The sequence below is a fragment of the Mercenaria mercenaria genome, chromosome 12 (assembly GCF_021730395.1).
Source record: "Mercenaria mercenaria strain notata chromosome 12, MADL_Memer_1, whole genome shotgun sequence".
Taxonomy (NCBI): domain Eukaryota; kingdom Metazoa; phylum Mollusca; class Bivalvia; order Venerida; family Veneridae; genus Mercenaria; species Mercenaria mercenaria.
In genome coordinates this window covers 16571096-16595889 of record NC_069372.1, presented here as the reverse complement: position 1 = coordinate 16595889, position 24794 = coordinate 16571096, and the positions used below count along the sequence as shown (strand labels likewise).

At 35.1% G+C, this 24794-nt stretch overlaps 1 protein-coding gene and 1 long non-coding RNA gene across 3 annotated transcripts in view; one reads left to right on the top strand and one right to left on the bottom strand.

Moving 5' to 3' along the window:
* Positions 1 to 2335: 2335 nt before the first annotated feature.
* Positions 2336 to 24794, bottom strand: part of LOC123533130 (FACT complex subunit SSRP1-like) — a 299019-nt gene continuing 276560 nt past the window's right edge. The window contains exons 5-19 of one of the 2 annotated variants that reach the window (XM_053519297.1): positions 24181 to 24374; positions 23458 to 23552; positions 21464 to 21599; positions 20666 to 20769; positions 19876 to 20001; positions 19245 to 19466; positions 18682 to 18754; positions 17880 to 18015; positions 17320 to 17405; positions 14257 to 14385; positions 13702 to 13899; positions 12394 to 12491; positions 10017 to 10176; positions 8546 to 8683; positions 2336 to 4745 (exon numbers count right to left, since the gene is read on the bottom strand). In XM_053519297.1, coding sequence (XP_053375272.1) covers positions 4665 to 4745; positions 8546 to 8683; positions 10017 to 10176; positions 12394 to 12491; positions 13702 to 13899; positions 14257 to 14385; positions 17320 to 17405; positions 17880 to 18015; positions 18682 to 18754; positions 19245 to 19466; positions 19876 to 20001; positions 20666 to 20769; positions 21464 to 21599; positions 23458 to 23552; positions 24181 to 24374 — 1976 coding nt within the window. In that variant the 3' untranslated portion in view covers positions 2336 to 4664. The remainder of the gene's footprint in view (positions 4746 to 8545; positions 8684 to 10016; positions 10177 to 12393; positions 12492 to 13701; positions 13900 to 14256; positions 14386 to 17319; positions 17406 to 17879; positions 18016 to 18681; positions 18755 to 19244; positions 19467 to 19875; positions 20002 to 20665; positions 20770 to 21463; positions 21600 to 23457; positions 23553 to 24180; positions 24375 to 24794) is intronic. The other variant, XM_053519296.1, reaches the window with a different exon arrangement.
* Positions 5848 to 8064, top strand: LOC128547241 (uncharacterized). Its single transcript, XR_008366404.1, has 3 exons — positions 5848 to 5918; positions 6306 to 6397; positions 7919 to 8064. It is a non-coding gene; the product is annotated as an uncharacterized LOC128547241 (long non-coding RNA).

The following is a 24794-nucleotide window of genomic DNA, read 5'->3' as shown; positions in this document are numbered from 1 at the left end:
TGTGCATTATTTAAGTATTTTTGTTTTTGTTGGATGTAACGTCACATCGACACAATTATGTCATAGGCGACTTTACAGACTTGCATGGTGGAGGAATACCCCGGGTGCTCCTCCGAGCATATTTCAGGCATGGGCGGGCACCTGGGTAGAACCATCGACCTTCTATAAGCCAGGTGGCTGGCTGATTTTGCGTCGAATGACAAACGCATCGTAAAAATTCCTCATCTGTATACAATGATAAAAACTTTTAAATATAAATTCTGGTTTCCTTTAATCGACGGGTTTTATTCCACCTACCGTGTTAAAATGAACAACAGAAAGCGGGGATTTTGTCCTACTTTCTAATATTAAATAACACATCATCCCAGTTGTTGTGTTGGTTTTTATGTCAGACCGACATAATTTCCGCAATTATGACATTCCAGTTATTAAAAGTGAAGAAAGATCCGGTAAATTTTCCATTTGGATATTTTTTTCATGCCCGTAATGGCATCCTGGTAGAACCAAATACCTTCCCCCGAGCCAGCAGGGCGGCTTTCTCACATTACACCATGTAAGATAGGTTTACATTAAATATATGCATCCTACCAACATGTTAATCAGTGGGACTACATACTGCATTCATATTTTTCCTACATAGAGTAAATTTCAATATCTTACAAAAAAAACAATTATGGATGCTTAAGGGCCACTCGACAGATGTATTTAACATAAAAATACAACTACTGTAAGTACTCCAGATACTCTTAGTCATACAAAACTATCTAGGTCACTGACCATCAATATGTAAGGAAAACTGAGTACTATGACTATTTTATGACAAAGTACTGGTTTCCCGTCTGATTTGCAATTTTTTTTTGTAACATATTTTCCAATGATGTTGAAATCATCATGTAAATGTATGTATGTATGAATGTACACTGGAATTACAAAACAAACTTGACCTAATATGACATCAAGAAATCCCAGCAAGGGTACAACAAGGTTATGTGCTTCCACAAGTTTGGAATTTTTCAGCTGACCATTTGGAAGGATACCTTGAAGAAAGGGATATTCATAAAAAGAATGATGTCAATATAAAATGACGCGACGGTGTGACACATGCCGAGTCAAACAAGAGACCCAAATGGGCATAAGTAACTGACCTCAGGAGGACCTAAGTTTTATCCACATCAGTAACATGTATAAACTTAAATTTAATAATTATATGAACTGACTTTGGAGGAAGCAAAAGCAATTTGTATGCAAAACTTTATCCTAGACTTCCTTAGTCCAAGAAGGGGTATACTTTTGTTAAAATTCATATAAATTAAATGGGCTCTAATGCCATAACCTTATGTTATTACCAGAAAGATGAGTGTAAAATTTTAATATCTACAATACTGGTATTTAAAAACATGGTACTACACAGTACCAAAATTTCTAAGTTAAAAGGGGACATAATTCTGGACAGACTGCAGGTAAGAGTTACAAATCTTGTCACACTTATATACACTGTCTCTATGAGTAAGTAAAGTTTATTAATGAGCCATGCCATGGGAAAACCAACATAGTGGGTATGCGACCAGCATGGATCCAGACCAGCTTGTGCATCCGCGCAGTCTGGTCAGGCTCCATGCTGTTCGCTAACAGTTTCTTCAATTCCAATAGGTTTTAAAAGCGAACAGCATGGAGCCTGACCAGACTGCGCAGATGCGCTGGCTGGTCTGGATCCATGCTGGTCGCAAACCCACTATGTTGATTTTCTCATGACACGGCTCTAATATTGAAACTTTACTTACTTGTGACAAGATTTGTAATCTTACCTGCAGTTGTTCCAGAATTATGCCAGCTTTCAACTTAGAAATTTTACACTCATCTTTCTGGTAATAACGTAAGGTTACAGCATCAGAGCCCTTTGAATTTATATGAATTTTAAGATATTGGTATTTATAAAACTTCAGTTAGAAAGTGGCATAATTTTGAAGAAAAAAACTACAGATCGAGTTAAACAACTTGTCACACTAATTAACGTTTTTTGAGCAAATACAGGTCTCAAAAGAATATCTCAAGTAATGTAGAAGATACTGGACTACATAAGAAACTATAACCAATGCAGATGCCAGGGTGAGTGCCATAGCCCTCCTAATTCTTTGGATAGTTAGGTGAAAAAAATGCTTTTTAGTGAAGTTCCTAACACTATGTTTCCCAACTTTCAGCTTGTAAAGCCATTGTGCACTTGAATGCAACATACTGTGAATGTATTTCAAGTTCATGGGCAAAAAGAATTCATAACTTTGGCCAGAATGGCTAAATCTTAGTAGATTGAATTTGTGGATATCAAAGATAAAATACATTAGAAGTTTCTGTGTTTTATTAGTATTTAACTTCATAGACTGACATAACCACAAATACTTTAGACCAAATTTTGTAAATAATCAATCTATCTCCAATGACTGCTGAATAATGCATCAAACACAACTAATGCAATGTGCAAGCTGGTCATGATAGACACACTGCTGTGAAAACTCCTCAATTCAGTTTGAAAAAGTAATTCAAATAAACGTACATATGCCAGGCAACCCTGTTGGAACAGGGAAACAGTGGAAAGTATCAAACAGGTACTATTTGTTTCTTTTGTTACATACTAAATCACCAATAAAATTGAACCAGGATAAAGTAACGCCAGAAAATTTGGATACTTTTATGTGAAACTGATGTTAAGGATATATATTCATAACAAGAGCACCGCCTTGCGGGTGCTGACGCTCATCTGATTTTTTTTGTGTAATAGAAATATTGTCCTACCCATGATTTTCTAAGTCTAAAAAGGGCCATCATTCTTGCAAAAAGCAGGATAGAGTTATGTTTCTTGATGTACAGTGTCCACTTATGATGGTGAAAAACTGTTGCAAGTTTTAAAGCAATAGCTTTAATAGTTTATGAGAAAAGTTGACTTAAACATAATACTCAACCAAGAAAATGATTTTCTAAGTCCAAAAGGGGCAATAATTATTGCAAAAAGCAGGATGGAGTTATGTTGCTTGCTGTACAGGGTCAGCTTATGATGGTGAACAAGTGTTGCAAGTTTCAAAGCAATAGCTTTGATAGTTTAAGAGAAAAAGTTGACCTAAACATAAAACTTAACCAAGAAATCTGATATTTTCTAAGTCAAAAAGGGGCCATAAATCTTGCAAAAAGCAAGATGGAGTTATGTTTCTTGCTATACAGGGTCAGCTTATGATGGTGAACAAGTATTCCAAGTTGCAAAAAGCAGGACGGAGTTATGTTTCTTGCTATACAGGGTCAACTTATGATGGTAAACAAGTGTTGCAAGTTTTAAAGCAATAGCTTTGAAAGTTTAGGATAAAAGCTGACCTAAACATAAAACTTAACCAAGAAAACTGATTTTCTAAGTCCAAAAGGGGCAATAAATCTTGCAAAAAGCAAGATGGAGTTATGATTCTTGACGTACAGGGTCTGCTTATGATGGTGAACAAGTATTCCAAGTTTCAAAGCAATAGCTTTGATAGTTTAGGAGAAAAGTTGACCTAAACATAAAACTTAACCAAGAAATCTGATATTTTCTAAGTACAAAAGGGGCCATAAATCTTGCAAAAAGCAAGATGGAGTTATGTTTCTTGCTATACAGGGTCAGCTTATGATGGTGAACAAGTATTCCAAGTTTCAAAGCAATAGCTTTGATAGTTTAGGAGAAAAGCTGACCTAAACATAAAACTTAACCAGGCAACGCCGACGCAGACGCCAACGCCGACGCCGACAACCGCTCAAGTGATGACAATAACTCATCATTTTTTTTTTCAAAAAATCAGATGAGCTAAAAATACTGTTATGTGCATCCTAGTGGCAAAAACATGGTTGAACATAAGTTTTATATTTTCCTTATTTTTTTTTTCTCCAAATTTCCCAGTGCCTACTTTCTTTCACATACCTTTTCACCAATTTTACACCCTTTCCTTGAAATATGTATATGATACAAAGTTACAGTAAGTTTAATTTTAACTCTAAGCACTTTTCTAGGAAATGATATTTTTACACAACAGGAGATTTTATCTGCAGATTTAGTTTCTGTCTGAGGTTTTACTATATAACAAAGAAACTGACTGCTCGAGTTTCACTTTTCAGTACCCGGAAAATTCTTTGTTTTTAGACGCCTGCTTATCACTTATTGCAATTAAAGATCAATAAGTAGAAATATAACATCATCAAATATTAGGACATATCACTTTTTTCCATCAAGACTGAAAAACCAAACATAACGGCTGAAAATTCAAAATGATGACAAATGGCTGATAGCCTCTCAAAAGCAACATTTAAATATGATATATATACAGAATGAAAATACAGAATCATTGTATCATACAGATAGGTGGTAGTGTCTATATAGCACAAAATTTACAACATTTTTCTTAATGTCATGAGCATGATTTTACAATGACATATTTACTACTAATCATACATGACAAACAAAAAAGAGGCTGAAATAAAGTGACCCTCTGTCATTATGTCTGTAAAAAGGTTCCATCATCAAGATTTTTCATTTTTAATCAATAGTTCAGCATCACAACTGAAGGGAGGTTAATGATGGTAACTATATTCCAAATAAGTATCATAATGATCTCCCTTTGTTTACATATCTCTCCATTGTCTGTATTACCCACTGTTCAGTCTGAATCGGAACCGGATGCCGCTTCTCCAGGATCTGAGTGTTCTGGAGAACTGAGAATCTCCTCTTCATCTGGTAACTGTAATAAAATAATTATAATTTTGAGGCACACCATGAGAAAACCAACATAGTGCATTTGCGACCAGCATGGATCCAGACCAGCCTGCGGGATCCATACTGTTCGCTTTCAAATCTTATTGCAATTAGAGAAATGTGCAGGCTGGTCTGGATCCATGCTGGTCGCAAATGCACTATGCTGGTTTTCTCATGGTGCGGCTCAATTATCAAAACATTAATCATTATGCAGTGACCATAATAACAAAGACCTATCACCTATTTGAAGCCCTTGCACCTAATACTAGCTGGCATACTGAAGCTTTAGCAAAATTTCTCTTGGTTGATAAAGGGGTATAATTTTGCATAAATGTAAACTAGAGTTATGAAACTTGCCACATGAGTCATCTTATGATGCCAAAGATGTGTGGCAAATCTGAAAGAATTTGGTCAAGTATGCTTACATGCAAAACTTTCACAAAATTTCAATGCTACAACGGAGCATAATTTTAACAAACAAACAAAAATTAAGAGTTCTGTAACTTGTCCTTTGACTTCATCTCATGATGCCAAAGAAAAACTTGTGTGAAGTCTGAAAGCATTTGGCATTGTAGTTTCTGAGAAACCTGCTTGAAAGTTTTGAACTGAAAAGGGAGCATAATTTTGACCAAAAAAAGTTTATAACTTGTCCTGTGAGGTAATCTCATGATGCCTAAGATGTGTGAAATTTGAAAGCATTAGGCCAAGTAATGTTTCAGAAACTTGCTTACATGCTAAACTTTATCATGAAATTCTCTGTTAAAGGGGTGTAGTTTTGCAAGAATAAAAGCTAGAGTTATCTAACATGTCCTGTGAGGAAATCTCATTACGCTGAAGTTGTTAAAACTGAAATCTGTAAATTGTTCAAAGCATTCTTCATATTAAACACTAGTTATGTTGTTTTTTTTTGCTACATATGTGATGGGGTGATAATTTATGTTCTGATACCATCATTTGTGTGAGACCTCTCACTTACTGTTATGTGAGACCTCCATTCCATTTTTACCTTTGACATAGCTGACCTTATTTGAACTCTTATTTCTACTGGTTCATGTGAGATGCTTTCTCAGCGCAGAGCACTGTTTTCAATTAAAGAAAGCAGACATGTTGTTTCTTCTGTCTCATGTTTTGAAAAAGAATTAAATAATGGAGTTATTTGGTATGTATTGTATTTAGCTCAAATGTTTCTGTTTGTAGTTTGCTTTTTATTCTACACTAAGAGATGTTTACCTATTAAGTAAAAGCTTTATATCTGACATAATTTCTATATACATGAGTAATGTAAATGATGTTCAAAAATGGCAGTAGCAATTCCTTTTTTTTCCTTTTTTTTTTTTTTTTTTTTGATTCAACGTTGCACCAACACATGATAGGTCATATGGGGACTTTCCAGCTTTAATGGTTGAGGAAGACCCCAGGTGCCCCTCCGTGCATTATTTCATCACGAGCAGGCACCTGGGTAGAACCACCAACCTAACCTCGAAACAATTACAATTTTAACAATATCCATGAAACCTTTGCACATGTTGTTCTTTTAATTTTGCAGTATAATGCAGTAAATCACTCAATGGAGAGACAGGTTTTGTGAAGATGTATTGTTGTGTATTGTAACTTGTGTGTGATCAAGTCCATAATATGGTGAGTTTATGTAAACTGTGTTTTGTGTATTGCTTTATCGAGTAAAGTTATTGTTATATGCACTATGTGAGTTGAGGATTTCATGTGTATTACATATGATACAGGATTTCATTAAGTAATTACGGACCATTTAACACACAGATTTATGTATAGTAAAGACTGTCTACAGTGACCAACCTTCGGAGAATTTCAAAAAGGTCACTGTTGACAGGGAATCTCTCTATACACAATCTGACTGGGAGAGGTCTTTGTTTAAGGTATTAGATCACTAACAGAGAACCTCCTTTTTGAAGAGTATTCAATTCCTATCATAAACCTACTTTTTACTGCAATTCTTAGTGGGGTGTAGATTCAAGCCCTACTGGGACCAAATTCTTTTTCCCTTATTTTCCTTTTTTTCTAGTACGTTTTTACTTCTTTCAAGACTTATTATTGCTTTCTTGTACAAAAATGGAAAAAGATGAATCTTATAAGCGATTTCTTGGTGTTCAAAGTGAATTTACTACTTAAACAGAAGGGGTAGAGTTACACACCTTTAAAAAATTTGAGTTACACGCATTGAAAGTTCTCTATTCTGCTTTCACTCTTGGATTATATATTGTGGAAGAAATTTAGGTAGGTTTTACGTCTGCTCTAAGATTATTTTTAAATGGAGTAAGCAAAATTCAAAACAGAAACACAGCATTCGACCTTATATTTTCAATGTTGAAGTATGATTTCTGTCTCATTAAATCCGTTTACTTGAGGCACCATAGAGAAAATGATATTTTGTGTTTTATAATTGTTTACCAATAGTTTGATGTTTCTTTTATTAAAATTAATGGTAAAAGAGTTCTCTGCAAACGTTTTGGACAGTGGCTATCACTTGAAATTTGTCTCTACTTGGGCTTGAGGAGATACCTTAAGTTATACAAAATTTATAAAAAACGGCACAGTAAAAGTTGTTTAAAAATTGCAAAATAGTGCAAAACACGGTTACCTTTCAGAATATACTAAGCAAAGGCCATTTTGTAAACATTACTATTAGTGATCTAATACCTTAAGGCAAATAAGACATGTTCTAGTTAGCACTGATAAAACATGGACTATTTTAAATGACCTTTTAGTCTGCTTCACTTAATTTTAATCAATAAGATGGTGACATTTATTAAGATCAAGAACCACACTCCATGATTTGTATTACAAAAGTTTTCTCCCTTTGAGAAGAGGGGTCAAAAAGTCGTTATGAAGGTTCGAAGTTTTGGTTTGGGGCTAAAAACATCATGGTCGCTGTACGCATCAGACAGGGGGTCGCTAGAAACAAGCCGATTTTAATGCGAAATTGATCCGGAGGAAATAAAAAGATCGTTGCAGACAGAAAGTCGCTGAAAGCAAGGGGTCGCTAAGGCAGTCTTTACTGTATTTTAACTAATTGTAATTGTACATGTATAATGATACATATGAATTTGAGATACATGCTTGTTTTCAGGTGTAAGCTTCTATTTTTACACCTTATTTACTATTGTTAATCGTGTATTTCAGGTCACTATTCTGTTGACAGTTTAACAGTACTTCATTCACAGTTTTGGCTGAGATAATGTCATGCATAGTCATATAGACTATTTAGACAATATAGAGATGTGAATATATAGAATGTGATACAATTGATAAATAATTAAAAAGGACATTTAGAACCATGCAAACTTGGTTATCTTTCTACAACAGTAGTTTAACTCCAACTACCGGTACAACATTAAAAATAAGCCATAGTTACACATAAATGGAAAATTGCCCTCTAAATATGAGAATATCTTTCTACAAGGTAAAGTATACAATTTGCAATTCAGCGCAACAAAAAAAGAAAGCTTATTTTAAGCAGGAAAGAATCTGCTCTTAGAACAAATATTTCACATGTCATTTTTGCTACTTATCAATTTACAGATATTGTAGAGACTGTCACGTTCCTTCCTTTTGTCTATATCTGCACCAGTTGCACTACACAGATTTTCCTTAGTTAGAAATGAGCTTAAAATCTACTATATATGTACATGTGCCTTATGCATTATGAGTTCTGTAGCTGGAGGCATTTGTACACTTTTCCATCAATGTAACAACACTTGCTGCTGGTATGTACAACATAGATAAACAATACATAAACAGTATACTTACAGAACCAACATCTGACTCCTCCCCTTCTTTTCTCTGAGATCTTCGTTTCACACCCGTCGGTTTCTCGTCCTCCGACTCCGACCCTGACTCATCTACCTCCATTTTCTCCTTTTTCTCTTTCTTCCCAGCTTTCAGTTTCTAAATATAGCATAATCAATGCATTTCAATAATACTTTTTTTTCTCTAATGTTTAATAATTTAGACATTTTTACTTTCTGTTTTACTTTACCATTAACCATATACCTTTACCCTGCTAAATTTCTAAAATGGACTGGTCCATCATTCAATTTGGGCAATACCATTTATTATTTGAAGGGGTGTTCAATGGAAATTTACTGACTGAATAGCGAACAGTGCAGACCATGATCAGCCTGCACAGATCTTGTTCTGCGCTGGTCGTCAGGGCAGAATCACTTGCCAACAGCAGGCTAAAGGTTAAGCACTACTTCTTTTTTTTTTGACACTTGTTCCTATATATTTTCACAAATACTATACCTGCAAGACTAGTTTCCTATTTTCACATCATTCTGACTACTCTTTAAAACCTATTAGCAGTTCAGGAATAATTGGAAATATTCTACACTCAAGATTTGTAGGATCAAACACATGTCGAGGGCTGAGGACGAAACAAATGTATTTGGATTTAAATTTATATGTAGTTACAATTATGAATAGTTCAGCATTCAGCCCTCAATGCACAATTTTCAAAGGGTACACAAGATAAATTAACGGCTATTTTTTGCATTCCTAGACATGTCCTATTTCAAATTTAACTAGGCTTATGACATATATAATTTCTTAAAGATCATAATGCTTTTTTCCCTCTTTTTTAAACTGAAATGTAAACTATAAATCTTATAGAACATATACTCTTTGTACACTTCTTCAAAAAATGATCTTGCATGTTACTATTTTGTATCTATTTTTCATAGCGAAGTATTAAAATCCTGTCACAAGACTTTATATATTTTGACTGTAACAAAACAAGCCCTGTTGGAAGGCAGGAATGCTCAACTATTCAACAGCATTGTCAGTAAAGAAAGTTAATTTGAACGAATATAAGTACAAAAAGAAGCATAATTTTGTAAAAATACAAAACTGACTTTTGGAACCTGTACTATGCATGTCAGCTCATCACAGTAGACATTTCCATGGTGGCATATCAGATAACAGCTTAGACAGACTTAACCAAAAGTTGGGTAAGTTGAAAATGGGGCGTATCTTTTGTGTCAGAGAGTAAAGAAAGTCATGGAACTGTGCAATGCAAGTCAATTCATCACAGTGAATAGGTGTGTGAAGTTTTAATCCATTCCTACAAGCTGTTTATGAGATACCACATTATATACATAAATTTAACCAAAATCGGGAAGCAGATACTGACGCCAATGCCAACGAACGAGTGCAATACCTCCGCTTATTCTTTATATAGTGAAGCTAAAAATCATTTCTGTAAAATTGACAGCATACACACCTTAAGAGGTCTATCATCTTCATCCCCAGAGGACGAGGATGATGATTCACTTTCCGATATAAATTCTTTACTTTTATATGAGCCGCCAGATCCTGCCTTCGATTCAGCCGCTGGTTTCTTCGGACTGGACTTTGACTTCTTAGCCTTCTTTTCTTTTGGACTGAAATATACAATGATTGAAAAATATTTCTGTTTAAAGATATTAATTTCTAAATAAATGTAATACTGTTCCTTGCTTAAGTTTGGGAGCAATTCACCGAACATCATCATATTACAAAAACAAGAGGACCATGATGGTCCTGAATTGCTCACCTGTCCCAACATGACCCAGTTTTGAACTGAGTATGACGTCGTTGTTTCTATTATTTGACATAGTGACCTAGTTTTTCAGCTCATGTGACCCAGTTTTGAACTTGACCTAGATATCATCAAGTTAAAAATTCTGACCAATTTTCATGAAGATCCATTGAAAAATATGGCCTCTAGAGAGGTCAAAAAGTTTTTCTATTATTTGACCTAATGACTTAGTTATTGAAGGCACGTGATCCAGTTTTGTACTTGACCTAGATTTCATCAAGGTGAACATTCTCACCAATTTTCATGAAGATCTCATGAAGAAATTGGCCTCTAGAGAGGTCACAAGGTTTTTCTATTTTTATACCTACTGACCTAGTTTTTGACCGCACATGACCCAGTTTCAAACTGACCTAGATATCATCAAGGTGAACATTCAGACCAATTTTCATGAAGATCCATTGAAAAATATGGCCTCAAGAGAGGTCAAAAGGTTTTTCTATTTTTAGACCTATTGACCTAGTTTTTGAACGCAATTGACCCCGTTTCCAACTTGACCTAGATATCATCAAGATGAAGATTCAGACCAACTTTCATACAGATCCCATGAAAAATATGGCCTCTAGAGAGGTCACAAGGTTATCATACTGACCTAGTTTTCGATAGCACGTAACCCTGTTTCGAACTTGACCTAGATATCATCAAGGTGAACATTCTCACTAATTTTCATGAAGATCCATTGAAAAGTATGGCCTCTAGAGAGGTCACAAGGTTTTTCTAATTTTAGCCCTACCGACCTAGTTTTGGTCCACACGTGACCCAGTTTCGAACTTGACCTAGATATCATCAAGATGAACATTCTGACTAACTTTCATAAAGATCCCATGAAAAATGTGACCTCCAGAGTGGTCACAAGCAAAAGTCTACGGACGGACGGATGAGTGACGCTGCGCGTTCACAAAAGCTCACCTTGTCACTTTGTGACATGTGAGCTAAAAAAAGAAAGAAACAAGAGGACCATGATGGTCCTGAATTGCTCACCTGTCTCCACATGACCCAATTTTTTCATGAAGATCCATTGAAAAATATGGTTTCTAGAGAGGTCACAAGGTTTTTCTATTATTTGACCTAATGACCTAGTTTTTGAAGGCACATGACCCAGTTTTGAACTTTACCTAGATATTATCAAGGTGAACATTCTCACCAATTTTCATGAAGATCTCATGAAGAGTATGGCCTCTAGAGAGGTCACAAGGATTTTTTATTTTTATACCTACTGACCTAGTTTTGACCACACATGACCCAGTTTCAACTTTATCTAGATATCATCAAGGTGAACATTCTGACCAATTTTCATGAAGATCCATTGAAAAGTATGGCCTCTAGAGAGGTCACAAGGTTTTTCTTTTTTTAGACCTACTGACCTAGTTTTTGACCGCAGTTGACCCAGTTTCGAACTTGACCTAGATATCATCAAGATGAACATTCAGACCAACTTTCGTACAGATCCCATGAAAAATATGGCCTCTAGAGAGGTCACAAGGTTTTTCTATTATTTGACCTACTGACCTAGTTTTTGACGGCACGTGACCCAGTTTCGAACTTGACCTAGATATCATCAAGGTGAACATTCTCACTAATTTTCATGAAGATCCATTGAAAAGTATGGCCTTTAGAGAGGTCACAAGGTTTTTCTATTTTTAGACCTACTGACCTAGTTTTCGATCGCACATGACCCAGTTTCGAGCTTGACCTAGATATCATCAAGATAAACATTCTGACCAACTTTCATAAAGATCCAATGAAAAATGTGACCTCTACAGTGGTCACAAGCAAAAGTTTACGGACGGACGGACGACTGACGCCACGCGATCACAAAAGCTCACCTTGTCACTTTGTGACAGGTGAGCTAAAAAAGGGAAGACACTGAGCATTGTAGTTCCCTCAGTAGACAACTAATAAATCTTTGTAAAGACTCGGATTCTTGTCAAACACATATATTTCTCTCTACCTGTATTACATCAATATACAATTTTTCAACATTTAAACATCAGTATTTTCATGTATTTAAGTAAGTGGGTACCTAGTTTTGGGAGGTCCTTCTTCCCTCAGTTTTTTATTGTACTCTTTCATAGCCTCGTCATATTCCTCCTTTGCCTCTCTAGCTTTCAGATCAAAGGGCTGAAAACACACACATTATGTACAAATTAACAATTCTTCAAGTTATAAACTTACTTTTCAGCTCTTAATTGTAGGGGATGACCTTAGCGGGCACCTGCATAGAATCACTGACATTTCAAAAGCCAGATGGATGAATGAGTTCTGTACAGTAAGCAAGGTTTCGAACCCACAGTGATCAGGTCAGGGTTCATACAGAACAAACAAGGCAAAATGAATAAGTTTTCACGATTTTTTCAGATACTTTTTTTAGAATATCTTTAAGGACTATTTTTCTAGAAACCAAATCTTGGAATCTTTGTCAGAACAATGTTTACAAACTATTTCTAAAAATGATGTATTAGCAGAAACTGAATTCTGTGTAAATTACATTAAAAGGCAGTCACAGAGTGCTGTTTCTGACTGCTACTGGTGAATAGTGAGGACTGGCAAATGACCATGTACCGTATTTTCTTTGAAAAAGTGCTTGCTGATGACATGCGAAACTGGCCTTGGTACACGATCTTTCCTCCATGTTTGGCAGAAGACAAGTAGTTTGAACAAACTTCTGTGACAGACAGACAACCAGACAAGGACAAAATCAACAAATCTCCCCACATCGGGAAACCTAATTTATTCTTTGCTAACATTTTTCTGTAAGTTTTTGGTGAAGTTCAGTTTTTTTCCAAAACCTTTTTCAGGTTTTTCGGGCTCGATGTTTTTCAAGGACTTGGATCAAACTGAAAGACTTTTTGAGATCTATGCAAACCCTGGAGTGGCCACAGCGACCTTGATCACACAGCCACAGAGTCCCTTCCCCCAGCACCATTAATTATACCATTAATTATACCATTTTATACCATTAATTATACCATTAATTATACCATTAAGGTTCTTCATCAAATTATTTGTTTTTTTCAAAAGCATACTAAACTACTTACAATGTTCCTCAGAAGTTGCACGAGAGTATGAGATCGGCCCATATATGTTGTACTGTGTCAAACACTTAATCTCAATATTTTAAATCTATTCATTTGCTACAGTTTTCTAATGGATTACACATGAAACTGACAGCAGTAAAAATTGTATACCTCAAATAGCATTTTTTGTTTAAGCAAAATATCTTTCAAAAACATAATTACGAGGAACTGATAATTTTTTACTCTCAATGAAATCTCACTGCGTCAATGTTTATCAGCACAATTGCATTTCATGATTTGTGATTAAAACCTACCTTTTTGTCTTCCGGTGACAAACCTTTCCATAACTCGCCAGCTTTCTTGGAGATATCAACAACAGAGAAACCTGGATTCTCTGACTTGATGTTCTCCCTCTCCGACATGAACCAGAGGAAGTATGCAGTCTGTGGGCGTTTTGGTTTGTTAGGGTCACGATCTTCCTTCTTCTTCTTCTTCTTTGATCCACCTTCTCTCTGAAATGTAAACACATACAAGTTTTTTAAGGAATTATATTGACATACTAGACTGAAATAATACATGGTCAGTCATTCGGAATGACTGCACAGTATGTCTGTCTCTAAAGTCTTCTTTTCTTCATTTTTTAGTTTTACATAAGACAATAATGTTACAAGCAGATAATACTAAAACATAATTTGTTGAACAACTTCAAATCACAATATTTTGAACAAAAAATTGGCCAAAATAATTGCCACCAAAGTTTTTAATCCATATACAAATGCTCATTCAGTCTACAAGCAAGATAAAATTTGATGTCAAGTAAATTATGCAAACTTTAAACATGACTTTCAACCTATATTGCTTTAACTTACCACAGTTTTTGCAGACTTTGATTTAGTTTTTTCTCTTTGTTCCCTCTTTTCCTGCTTTCTTCTTTCTTTTTCCTTTCTCTTTTCCTCTCTCTTCTCCTCATCTTGTTCACCACCAGAGTCACTTGCATCCTGAAATTTAAAAGGGGTGTACAAGTAACATATATTTATGTGTAAGTAGATGTCAAAGTGTCATTCCTATTAATTTGGCTCGAGATGCCAGGGCAGTGAAGAGACTGACAATCTTAAATATCAGAGGTGGAGAATGAAAGATTTCAGACACAACTTCTTGTATCAAATCTTCACAGAGAACATGTGCCTCCCCTAAGGATTGAACTCATGACCCCGCAATCTGTATCGAAGCAAGCTAAGCAGGTTTGACAAACAAGTGGAGACTGATGGTATCCTGCTTATGGCTACGATGGAGAACTGGTCTTTATTATAAACCATCATGTATTCAGGTTAATTATCAAGTTACTTTTAATTCAAACAAGAGCTGTCCGTAAGACAGTCAATGCTTGACTTTTCAAATTATTGTCCCAGAAGCAGGAAAATGTTACCATAAATGTTAAAATATCTATAGAGTTTCAATCCAGTATCTGCATTAGTTTTGCAAAACTTTAACCAGAAGTTTTATGTTCAAAAGGGGACATAATTTGACCAAAATGCATGTCAGAGTTATGGGACTTGATACAATCAACTTCATTTATAACCCCGAAGGCACATGTGAAGTTTCAATTTAATATCTGCATTTGTTCAGCAGATAGTAACTTGCACGCAAAACTTTAACAAGAATTTTCTAAGTCTAAAAGGGGGCATAATTTCCCCAAAATACATGTCAGAGTTATGGGACTTGACCCAGTGAGGTTGGTAATTGATCTAGAAAAATAAGATTTAAATATATATGTCATTAAGTAATAGCTGCAGGGTTCTCCTCACGATTTTGTTATAGCCGGGCTCTGTGGAATTATAGCCGGGTACACTTTTCAGCAGTTTATCGTGATAAACATATGATTAATTTAAGTAAACTGAGGTGATGAATTATAAGACTAATATCAAACAGTTCTGAAACTGTAGCATATTTGTAAAATATTTAAGTTAGCTTAAGTATATAAAAAGAATAAATCAAGAAGAAATCAATAATAGAATCTTTATTTAATATATTCTACTTGATTTACTTTTTTAATCCTGGTTTTAAAGAAAATATCCATTGTGACTTATATGCTTGCATTAATTGAGTATTTACAGAAGCAAAGCAATTTAGAGAGAACTATGTATGTTGGTCTATTTTCTACTTAAATGTAGTGTCAAATACAATCTCCAATAATTCTGTGTTTCGTGTTTTAGTTGGATATGCAGCTGATTTCATGAAAGAATATTTAAGTAAAAGTGATTTGATAAAATTATTGATGTTATCTACCTTCTCTTATACTATATGCTTTGACTTATCCGAATTTTTTTTCATCCTAAATATCCTGCACTTTCGGTATGATTTTTCCCCGATTTTCGCCGACAGCAGTTGCAATTTTGCAAGTTTTGCAGGTAGTTTTATTAAAATAGCCTAGCTATTACTTGCTGGATATGAAAAGTACAATATTAATGGTTTGGCATTTACTACCAGCGTCCATTATTTTTTGTCTGCAACTCAGTGAACTGGACACATTCGTCAATTTCTGCCGACCAGTTTCATTTTCAATTTTGCCAAAATTAATTACACACGATATCAAATTTTGTTTGATATATAAAAGTATTTAAACCCTTTTTATTTCTGTTTAATACAAAATGTGGTTTGCAAAAAAATTGTCATGCACGTGACGAAAACAAAAGTACAATTTGACAGTTGGCGGTAAAATAACCAGATTGTTTGTAACACTGCCCGTGACGACGTTTCACGACTATATTATTAACAAGTTTGTCTGCAGGCATGATTAAAACAGGTAATTATTGACTGGTTGTTTTTACAGGTGATAAAATGTATACATGAAAATTTATATATTGAAACTTTAAAGCCAGGCGCTAAGATATTTTAGCTGGGCACGGCGCCCGGCTGAAATGGCCTGGGGAGGACCCTGAGCTGTATGTACTTGCACGCAAAACTTTAACCAGGATTTTTTAAGTCCAAAAGGGGGCATAATTCGGCAAAAATGCAGGTCAGAGTTATGGGACTTGATGCTATCAACTAGTTTTATAACCCTGAAGACTCATATGAAGTTTCAATTCAATATCTGCATTAGTTTTGGAGATAGTAACTTGCATGTAAAACTTTAACCAGGATTTTCTAAGTCCAAAAGGGGGCATAATTTGCCAAAAATACATTTCAGAGTTGTGGGACTTGACCCAGTGAAGTTGGTAATTGATCTAGAAAAAGAAAAAATAAGTTTCAAATCTATATGCCTTTTAGTAATAGCTGTATGTACTTGCAAGCAAAACTTTAACCAGGATTTTCTAAGTCAAAAAGGGGGCATAATTTGGCCAAAATGCAGGTCAGAGTTATGGGATTTGATGCTATCAACTAGTTTTATAACCCCGAAGACACATACGAAGTTTCAATTCAATATCTGCATTAGTTTTGGAGATAGTAACTTGCATGTAAAACTTTAATCAGGATTTTCTAAGTCCAAAAGGGGGCATAATTTGCTCAAAATACATGTCAGAGTTATGGGACTTGACCCAGTGAGGTTGGTAATTGACCTAGAAAAAGAAAAAATAAGTTTCAAAGCTATATGCCTTTAAATGATAGCTGTATGTACTTGCATGCAAAACTTTAACCAAGGTGTGATGCCGACGCCAGGGTGAGTAGAATAGCTGGACTATTTTTCGAATAGTCGAGCAAAAAACCAAAAATTTCAGGGGAATTATCCAACCTGAGGATGATGGCCATAACTATTCTGTTTATGCCTGGTTTAAAATGATCCAGCAGTTTTGCATTAGTGATTACAACAAGTTTGCTGCAGATAAAAGTGACAGCCATACTGGGAGGACACTCAATTATTATAGAAAACAAATGTACTATAAGAAAAATGTTTTTAATGTATGAAAGAAGAAGTATCTTGGGGAGATATTTACCTCATCAGATTCTGATGTTGTTGGAGGGTTACTATCATACTCTTCAGCAACATCACTAGCAGAGTCTTCCGGTCGGAAATCTTCATCTGAAAAGTTTATTTCTTCTTGGTTTCAAAAGATGCTCTACAACTTTATCATGTGAATAGAGAATAGACAGACGAATGATTGACGGATGGACGGCGACTGATCACTGCGCTCGGTGAGCTAATAATAATAGTAAGAGAGCTCCATTTATATCATAGTTATGGCTGAGGTAACATGACCTTTGACTTCCAGTGTGACACTGACCTCCCAGATAGGGACCTGTGGTCTGCATGCCACAATCTGTCTCATTTAGGGTAACATTTATGCCAAATATGAAAATTTCGAATAACTTTCAAAGGGGTTGATCCAAGGAACATCCATGCCAACTTTTATCAAAACTGACCAAACAGTTTCAAATGCTGTTTGGAGAAAATGTTCACAGACAGATACCATATCGTATGGTGGGTCATCACAATGGGCCATCTTAACCTTCTCTTGTGATCTAGTAAATGTTTCACTAAAAGACAAGCACTCACCAGAAGAATCACTGTCATCATCGAGAGCATCACTATCTCTGTCCTTCCCTTCAGCTTTCATTCTCTCCAGGTAGGCATCATGTCCTCCATCCTCATCATCACTGTCCATCATAGCGTCATAGTCATTGACACCGTTCTGAAACGTAATAATAACGTCATAGTTACTGACACTGTTTTGAAATATACATCAAAGCGTCAGTAATTGACACTGTTCTAAAACAATATAACAGCGTCATAGTTGCTGACACTGTTCTAAAACATACATCAAAGCGCCGGTCATTGACTCTGTTCTGAAATATTTATTAAATCGTCATAGTTACTGACACTGTTCTGAAATATACATTAAACCATCATAGTCACCGACATTGTTCTGAAATAGTATCCTAGACTAAGACATCACTGCAAAATATGTATCTAGCTGTGGTGGCTTAACGAACAAGGCACCTGCCCCCACTCCTGTATAGTTGATAGTTTGAGTGTCATCAGAGGTGGGTGTCATTATAATAGCGAGACTTGTTGATGAGCCGCCAGCTAGATGAATAATGGTTTCCGAAAGCCTACCTGCCTGGTGCCTGGCATTAATAAATAGGGAATCAATAAGAAATGTTTAATATTTGTAAATAAATGAATAGAAATCAAGAAGTAATTCTGCAAACAGTGCTACTCACTAACACTCATACATTATCATACAGTGTCAGTAAAGATGTCAAGCGCATTAGCTCAATTCTGAAATAAACGTAAGTCAAGAAAGTTACATTCAGTATTCCCTACAGCATGAGGAGAATACAATAAGAACACTCACCTTCTTATTGCCAATATTCTTCATTCTTAGATTCTTGTTCTTTGCAAATTCAAACAGTTTTCCATACTCATCTCTACAAAAACAACAAAAGAATGTGGTCAAGTATAAAACCAGCACCTTTTGCATTTGTAAATGTTTCATTTTTCATCTATATTTTACCTTTGGCATAAAGACCTGAACACATTAATTCTATACTTTAAAATGGCAATAGAAATAATTATTACACAACATATTACAGAACATATTATATAAATCACAGGTCCATGGTTCGTAATATATGACCAGTCCACATTCAACATACATTTGCTGGGCCATTTAGTCACTTTGAAAACAAATCCGTAAACCTTTATTTTCAGTATCAATGAAATAAAACACTATCAGAATGACCTGCTATAAGTTTATAAGTTTAGTCAAAACAATCATAAGTTTTATCATAAAGAGAAACTCTTAAGACCTATTGAAATAACTAATCTTTCTTAAACAAATGTAAATCAAAACTGAAGAAAAACGAAAGTTTGCTTAGCTTTTTTAAACTCGAAACTAAGTAATTTTTGCAGACTTACTTTTCAATATTAGAGAAAGTATACACATTTCCAGCCTTTGTCTCAACATCAAAATCGAAGGATCTCGTGCTGCCAGCACTTCTAGCAAAGTTTACAGCAGCAAGCTCGTCAAATCTGATATGCACGGGAGGTTTGTGCACGAATATGAAACCTCTCTCAAGTGGGTAGAGAAGACCTGTGGCGGCTTTATAGGAACAGCCAATTGCTGGTGTACCCGAATGTCTAAAAAGAAGAACCAACATAATTATTATACTTTATCATCACACTGATATTGGACTGTGATCATTATTTATGAAACAAAATTATTTTCATGTATTTGGAAAAACTTAATTTGGTGCCATTATTAGTATGCATAAGTACACAAACAAATAATGACTGTTTATGTACTAAATGTGATAATATTTTAAACTTTATTTCTTTCTTAAAGAAATTAGATTTTTTTCCCCTGCTTGGTTAAGCATGTGATATTCTGGACAGCTAAATTAAGAATTCATTTAGACAAAGTAAGATAGTTCCAAAAAATTCCTTATGCCTGAAGGTACAAACAAAAGAATGTGGTCATGTTTCAAAACCAGTCTACTCATGCATTAAACTAAATTAAGATAATTTATATTAACAAGGTGTGACCTACCCCAGGAAGCTGCCTGGTACTGTGATTTTCCTTGTGGTTACTGCCTTGAACACTTTACTAACAATCTCATACTCTGGTCCATTCATTTCTTTTTGTAGTTTGCCTTCATACTTTTCTTCTAATTCACTGGCGAGGACAGAAAGAAAATAAAACAAAGTATGTTAGTGTGTTGTGGTTCAGTTCTACGTTAGATGTTATTTTTTTGTCACCAAGAATGGTGGACATTAGCAGTAAGAACCACTCAAGTCAGAGAGTGGACAAAACTATTGCAATTTTTTTGTACTGAAGGCAACAACACAGCCTCTGGGAAACTCAGCTGGTTATTGAAATTGGTCAATACATGATGCTATAAACATTGTGAGCTTGTTTGGTGAACACTGGATAAGAAATGCTCAAGTTAGAGAGTGGACACAGTCCTATAACTCCACAGAATCTTGGGAGGATCGAATTGGTTATTGAACTTTGCCAAACTATTATTCCTATCCACATTATGACAAAGTCTGGTGAACTACATAAGTTAGAGGAAACCATCATTTTTCACAATTTCTTGTAATTCAATGGCCATAACTCCAGAGCCTCTGGGCTAATCCACCTGGTTATTGATCTTGGCTGCGATATTATATCCCATAAACATTGTGACCAAGTCTGGTGAACACTGGTTAAGAACTGTTCAAGTTACAGAGCTGACAACTTAAATGGATGGCATCTGACCAACTGCCCGCTACAGCTGATCATATGTCCCATTTCACGGGCTTAAAAAAATAAAAATTAAGATTAATACAGTACATACTCTCCCAGTCCACATTCTAGTGTCATCTCATCATCTTTATAGAACAGTAATATCAGAAAATGGTATCTCGTTTGTCCCTGCTTGATTGGTGGATCTAAACTCACCTGAAATTTATACAGAACTTCTCATTAACAAATTGCAACACTACATTGATTGTAGAACTGCCATTGACAGTCAAGTTTTTTGATAAAATATCAAAATACTGTGCACTCTCAGAATACCAAACACTTTCCAGACCAGAGATTTGTTAGTTTCCACTGACGTAAGATAATGAGATGTTGACGTAAGATAATGAGATGTTGCTCTTATATGATTCAAGATAAATGTACCTCAACAAAAACTTTAACCAAGAAAATCTAGTTTTCTAAGTACATAAAGGGAGATAATTCTACAACAATGCAAGTGAGAGTTATGGTTCTTGGCCTTTTTATTCATCTAATGATGATAGATAAGTGTGCAAAGCTTTAAAGGTATAACTCTTAATTTTTGAGAAAAAGTGGGCCCAAACAAAAGCCTTTTACCAATGACAGCATCAAATATACAGTGACAATAATACCTCATCGACTTTTTTTTAAAGTCAGACAAGTTAAAAGTTTCAGTGCTTGATGCATGCATATACATGGAATCTGTACCAGTAAGATGTCAACTGAAGATGAATGATCAATTTTTACAACTGAAATGCCACGATTGTTTGGCAAAAAAAGCACAAATACACTTCCTACTCTGGCAACATGTGCCTGTCCATTTCATATTGGAAGAAGGAACATTAGGAGATGAATATACTTGCAAATAACTTACCACAAAGAATATCTGTCTACCATCTTTATGTGGAAGGAGGAACAACCGGAGGACTGATGTGTATGGAACTTTGTAATCAAACGTTTTACCGTGCAGCTGTAAAAATGTTGTGTACATCTTGATATCATAGCGACCTCTGCAAAATAACAAGAGCTGTCCATAAGACAGCCAAGCTCGACTATTCGAAATATTGTCACAGAAGCTGGAAATTATTACCCAAAATGTTAAATATCAAAAGAGTTTTAAGTTCAAAAGGGGACATATCAGAGTTATGGGACTTGATGCTATCAACTAGTTTTATAACCCCGAAGAAACATGTTAAGTTTCAATTCAATATCTGCATTAGTTTTGGGGATAGTAACTTGCATGTAAAACTTTAACCAGAATTTTCTAAGTCCAAAAGGGGGCATAATTTGCTCAAAATACATGTTAAGAGTTATGGAACTTGACCCAGTGAGGTAGGTAATTGATCTAGAAAAAGAATAAATAAGTTCCAAATCTATATGCCTTTTAGTAATAGCTGTATGTACTTGCACGCAAAACTTTAACCAGAATTTTCTAAGTCCAAAAGGGGGCATAATTTGGCCAAAATACATGCCAGAGTTATGGGACTTGACCCAGTGAGGTAGGTAATTGATCTAGAAAAAGAAAAAATAAGTTTCAAATCTATATGCCTTTTAGTAATAGCTGTATGTACTTGCACGCAAAACTTTAACCAGAATTTTCTAAGTCCAAAAGGGGGCATAATTTGGCCAAAATACATGCCAGAGTTATGGGACTTGACCCAGTGAGGTAGGTAATTGATCTAGAAAAAGAAAAAAATAAGTTTCAAATCTATATGCCTTTTAGTAATAGCTGTATGTACTTGCACGCAAAACTTTAACCAGAATTTTCTAAGTCCAAAAGGGGGCATAATTTGGCCAAAATGAAGGTCAGAGTTATGGGACTTGGTGCTATCAACTAGTTTTATAACCCCGAAGACACATGTGAAGTTTCAATTCAATATCTGCATTAGTTTTGGAGATAGTAACTTGCATGTAAAACTTTAACCAGAATTTTCTAAGTCCAAAAGGGGGCATAATTTGCTCAAAATACATGTTAGAGTTATGGAACTTGACCCAGTGAGGTTGGTAATTGACCTAGAAAAAGAATAAATAAGTTTCAAAGCTATATGCCTTTAAATGATAGCTGTATGTACTTGCATGCAAAAACTTAACCAAGGTGTGACGCCGACGCCGACGCCGACGCCAGGGTGAGTAGAATAGCTAGACTATTCTTCGAATAGTCGAGCTAAAAAATATCCAAATTAAACACAATCACCTGCACGTGAGTCAATGATGCCAATGCCTTGACAAAAATTTGTTTGTTGTGTACATGCTGTAAAATACTCACCATATTAACTATAGGTTTGGAAATATTTCAAAAAGTTTAATTTTTTCTAACGTTCACAGAGTAACATGAAAATTCAAAACAGTCAGGCATATTATGCATTCTTAAATCACAATGCAATCTGCTACAAGTCACAAATCCTTTGCTGTTGTGTATCAAACTATCAAACTGTGAAAAAATGGTGACACAAATTTCCCACTTAACAGTTCCTTGCTATAACAATAGAAGTCAAGTATGCTAAAGCTAGGAATAGAAAGTCAATAAAGGCTTTCATTACATCTTATCTTATATAAATGCCCTCTATACCGTCTTAAGTTATACACTTACACATCATACAAAGAACTGAATGTAAATGTAACATTAACCTTTACCCTGCTAAATTTCTAAAATGGACTGGTCTATCATTCAACTTTGACAGTACCATTTATTATTCAAAGGGGTTTTCACTACTGAATAGCCAACAGTGCAGACCATGATCAGCCTGCATGGTTGTGCAGGTTGATGTGCAGGCTGATCTTGGTCTACACTTGTCGCAGAGGCAAAAATCACTTGCCGCCCGCAGGCTAAAGATCAAGTGTAATCAAGTTGTCAGTAACTATAGTTACCTGGGTGTGAGACATTGCACCTCTGGGAACACACAGACAGCATCACCTGTAGCTTGTATAATGTCAGCATTCTCCATCACTTGGTTATAAAATTCCTGAAAATATCACAGACAATAGTCTAGTCAACAGCATCAACTACATGAAAAAATGTCTATTACTACTAAGTTCCCAAGGCAGTGTTGTAAAACAGAACCTATGCTACTAAACTTTCTGTAAATAAAATATTTCAATTTTTCTACAAAAAGAAAATACATTGATTCCTATGAGGAAACTAATATAACACTGGCTTGCACTTACATATTCGCAAAGTAAAACTTCTTTATAATAACATGTTTATTTCTTTTATGAAGGAACAGGTTTAAGACTCTTTTGTAAGTTTCAAAAGTTCACTTTTTTCAGTTAAGATACAGCTGTCATGTAATCCTGACAAAGTCCCTGCAAGAACTAGCAAGTTTCCTGCATAAACAAAGAGTCGAAAGACTTATGACCTTGATATGTCCTTCCAGACTTCAAAAGAAATGAAATTATGACTCAAGACAAGACTGTGTATTGAGTTTAGTAAGGCTTTAAAATTAACCATCCCCAGATTCAGGGATAAAAAATGAATCAAAAACTGTGCCATATCAACTTAAAAATATATTCCAGCTAAGTTATTAATGTTGCTGAACTTCGGCAGTTAAAAACTCAAGTCCAGGACCTGTACTGTAAAATCCAAATACTTACATTAACTGTGTCTTTTTCTTGATTGGCTGGATCTCCAGGAATGTGAAATCTCAGTTCCATCAACGAGACCGCTGCATCATCATTCTGGTGGAACTCCAGTGTGATCTCATTCTTTGCTGTTGTTGTGTGTGATACATTGTTCAGGGGTATCTCAAACGCCAGGTTGTTGTCAATTACAAAGTTCAGTCCATTACCTAAAGAAAATTTCATTCATTTCTGTACCTGAATTCATGACAGAATAAATTGTCGTAGTATTGAATATACTATATTATATATATATATATACTTATTGGATATATACAGTTATGTAAGTACAAATTCATCCTTTTTATTATCTGCATTGCATCTAACTAATGTCTTCATCTCATATGCAGAAAATACGTCTTTCTAAAACTTAAAGTTGTTCTATATACAGTGTCAGACCATGGTCACTGCTTGATGTGTCAGGTATGCAATGTGTAATACCACCAGATCTAGATGGTTTGATAACAACAATATACTCTCTATCTAAGCTGATATAGATCTGTAAACAGGTTAATATAAACCAATGACTCAAATAACAAGTCCTTCTACAGTTGTAAAATTGCCACATGACAGTCATTGCAAAAACCCGT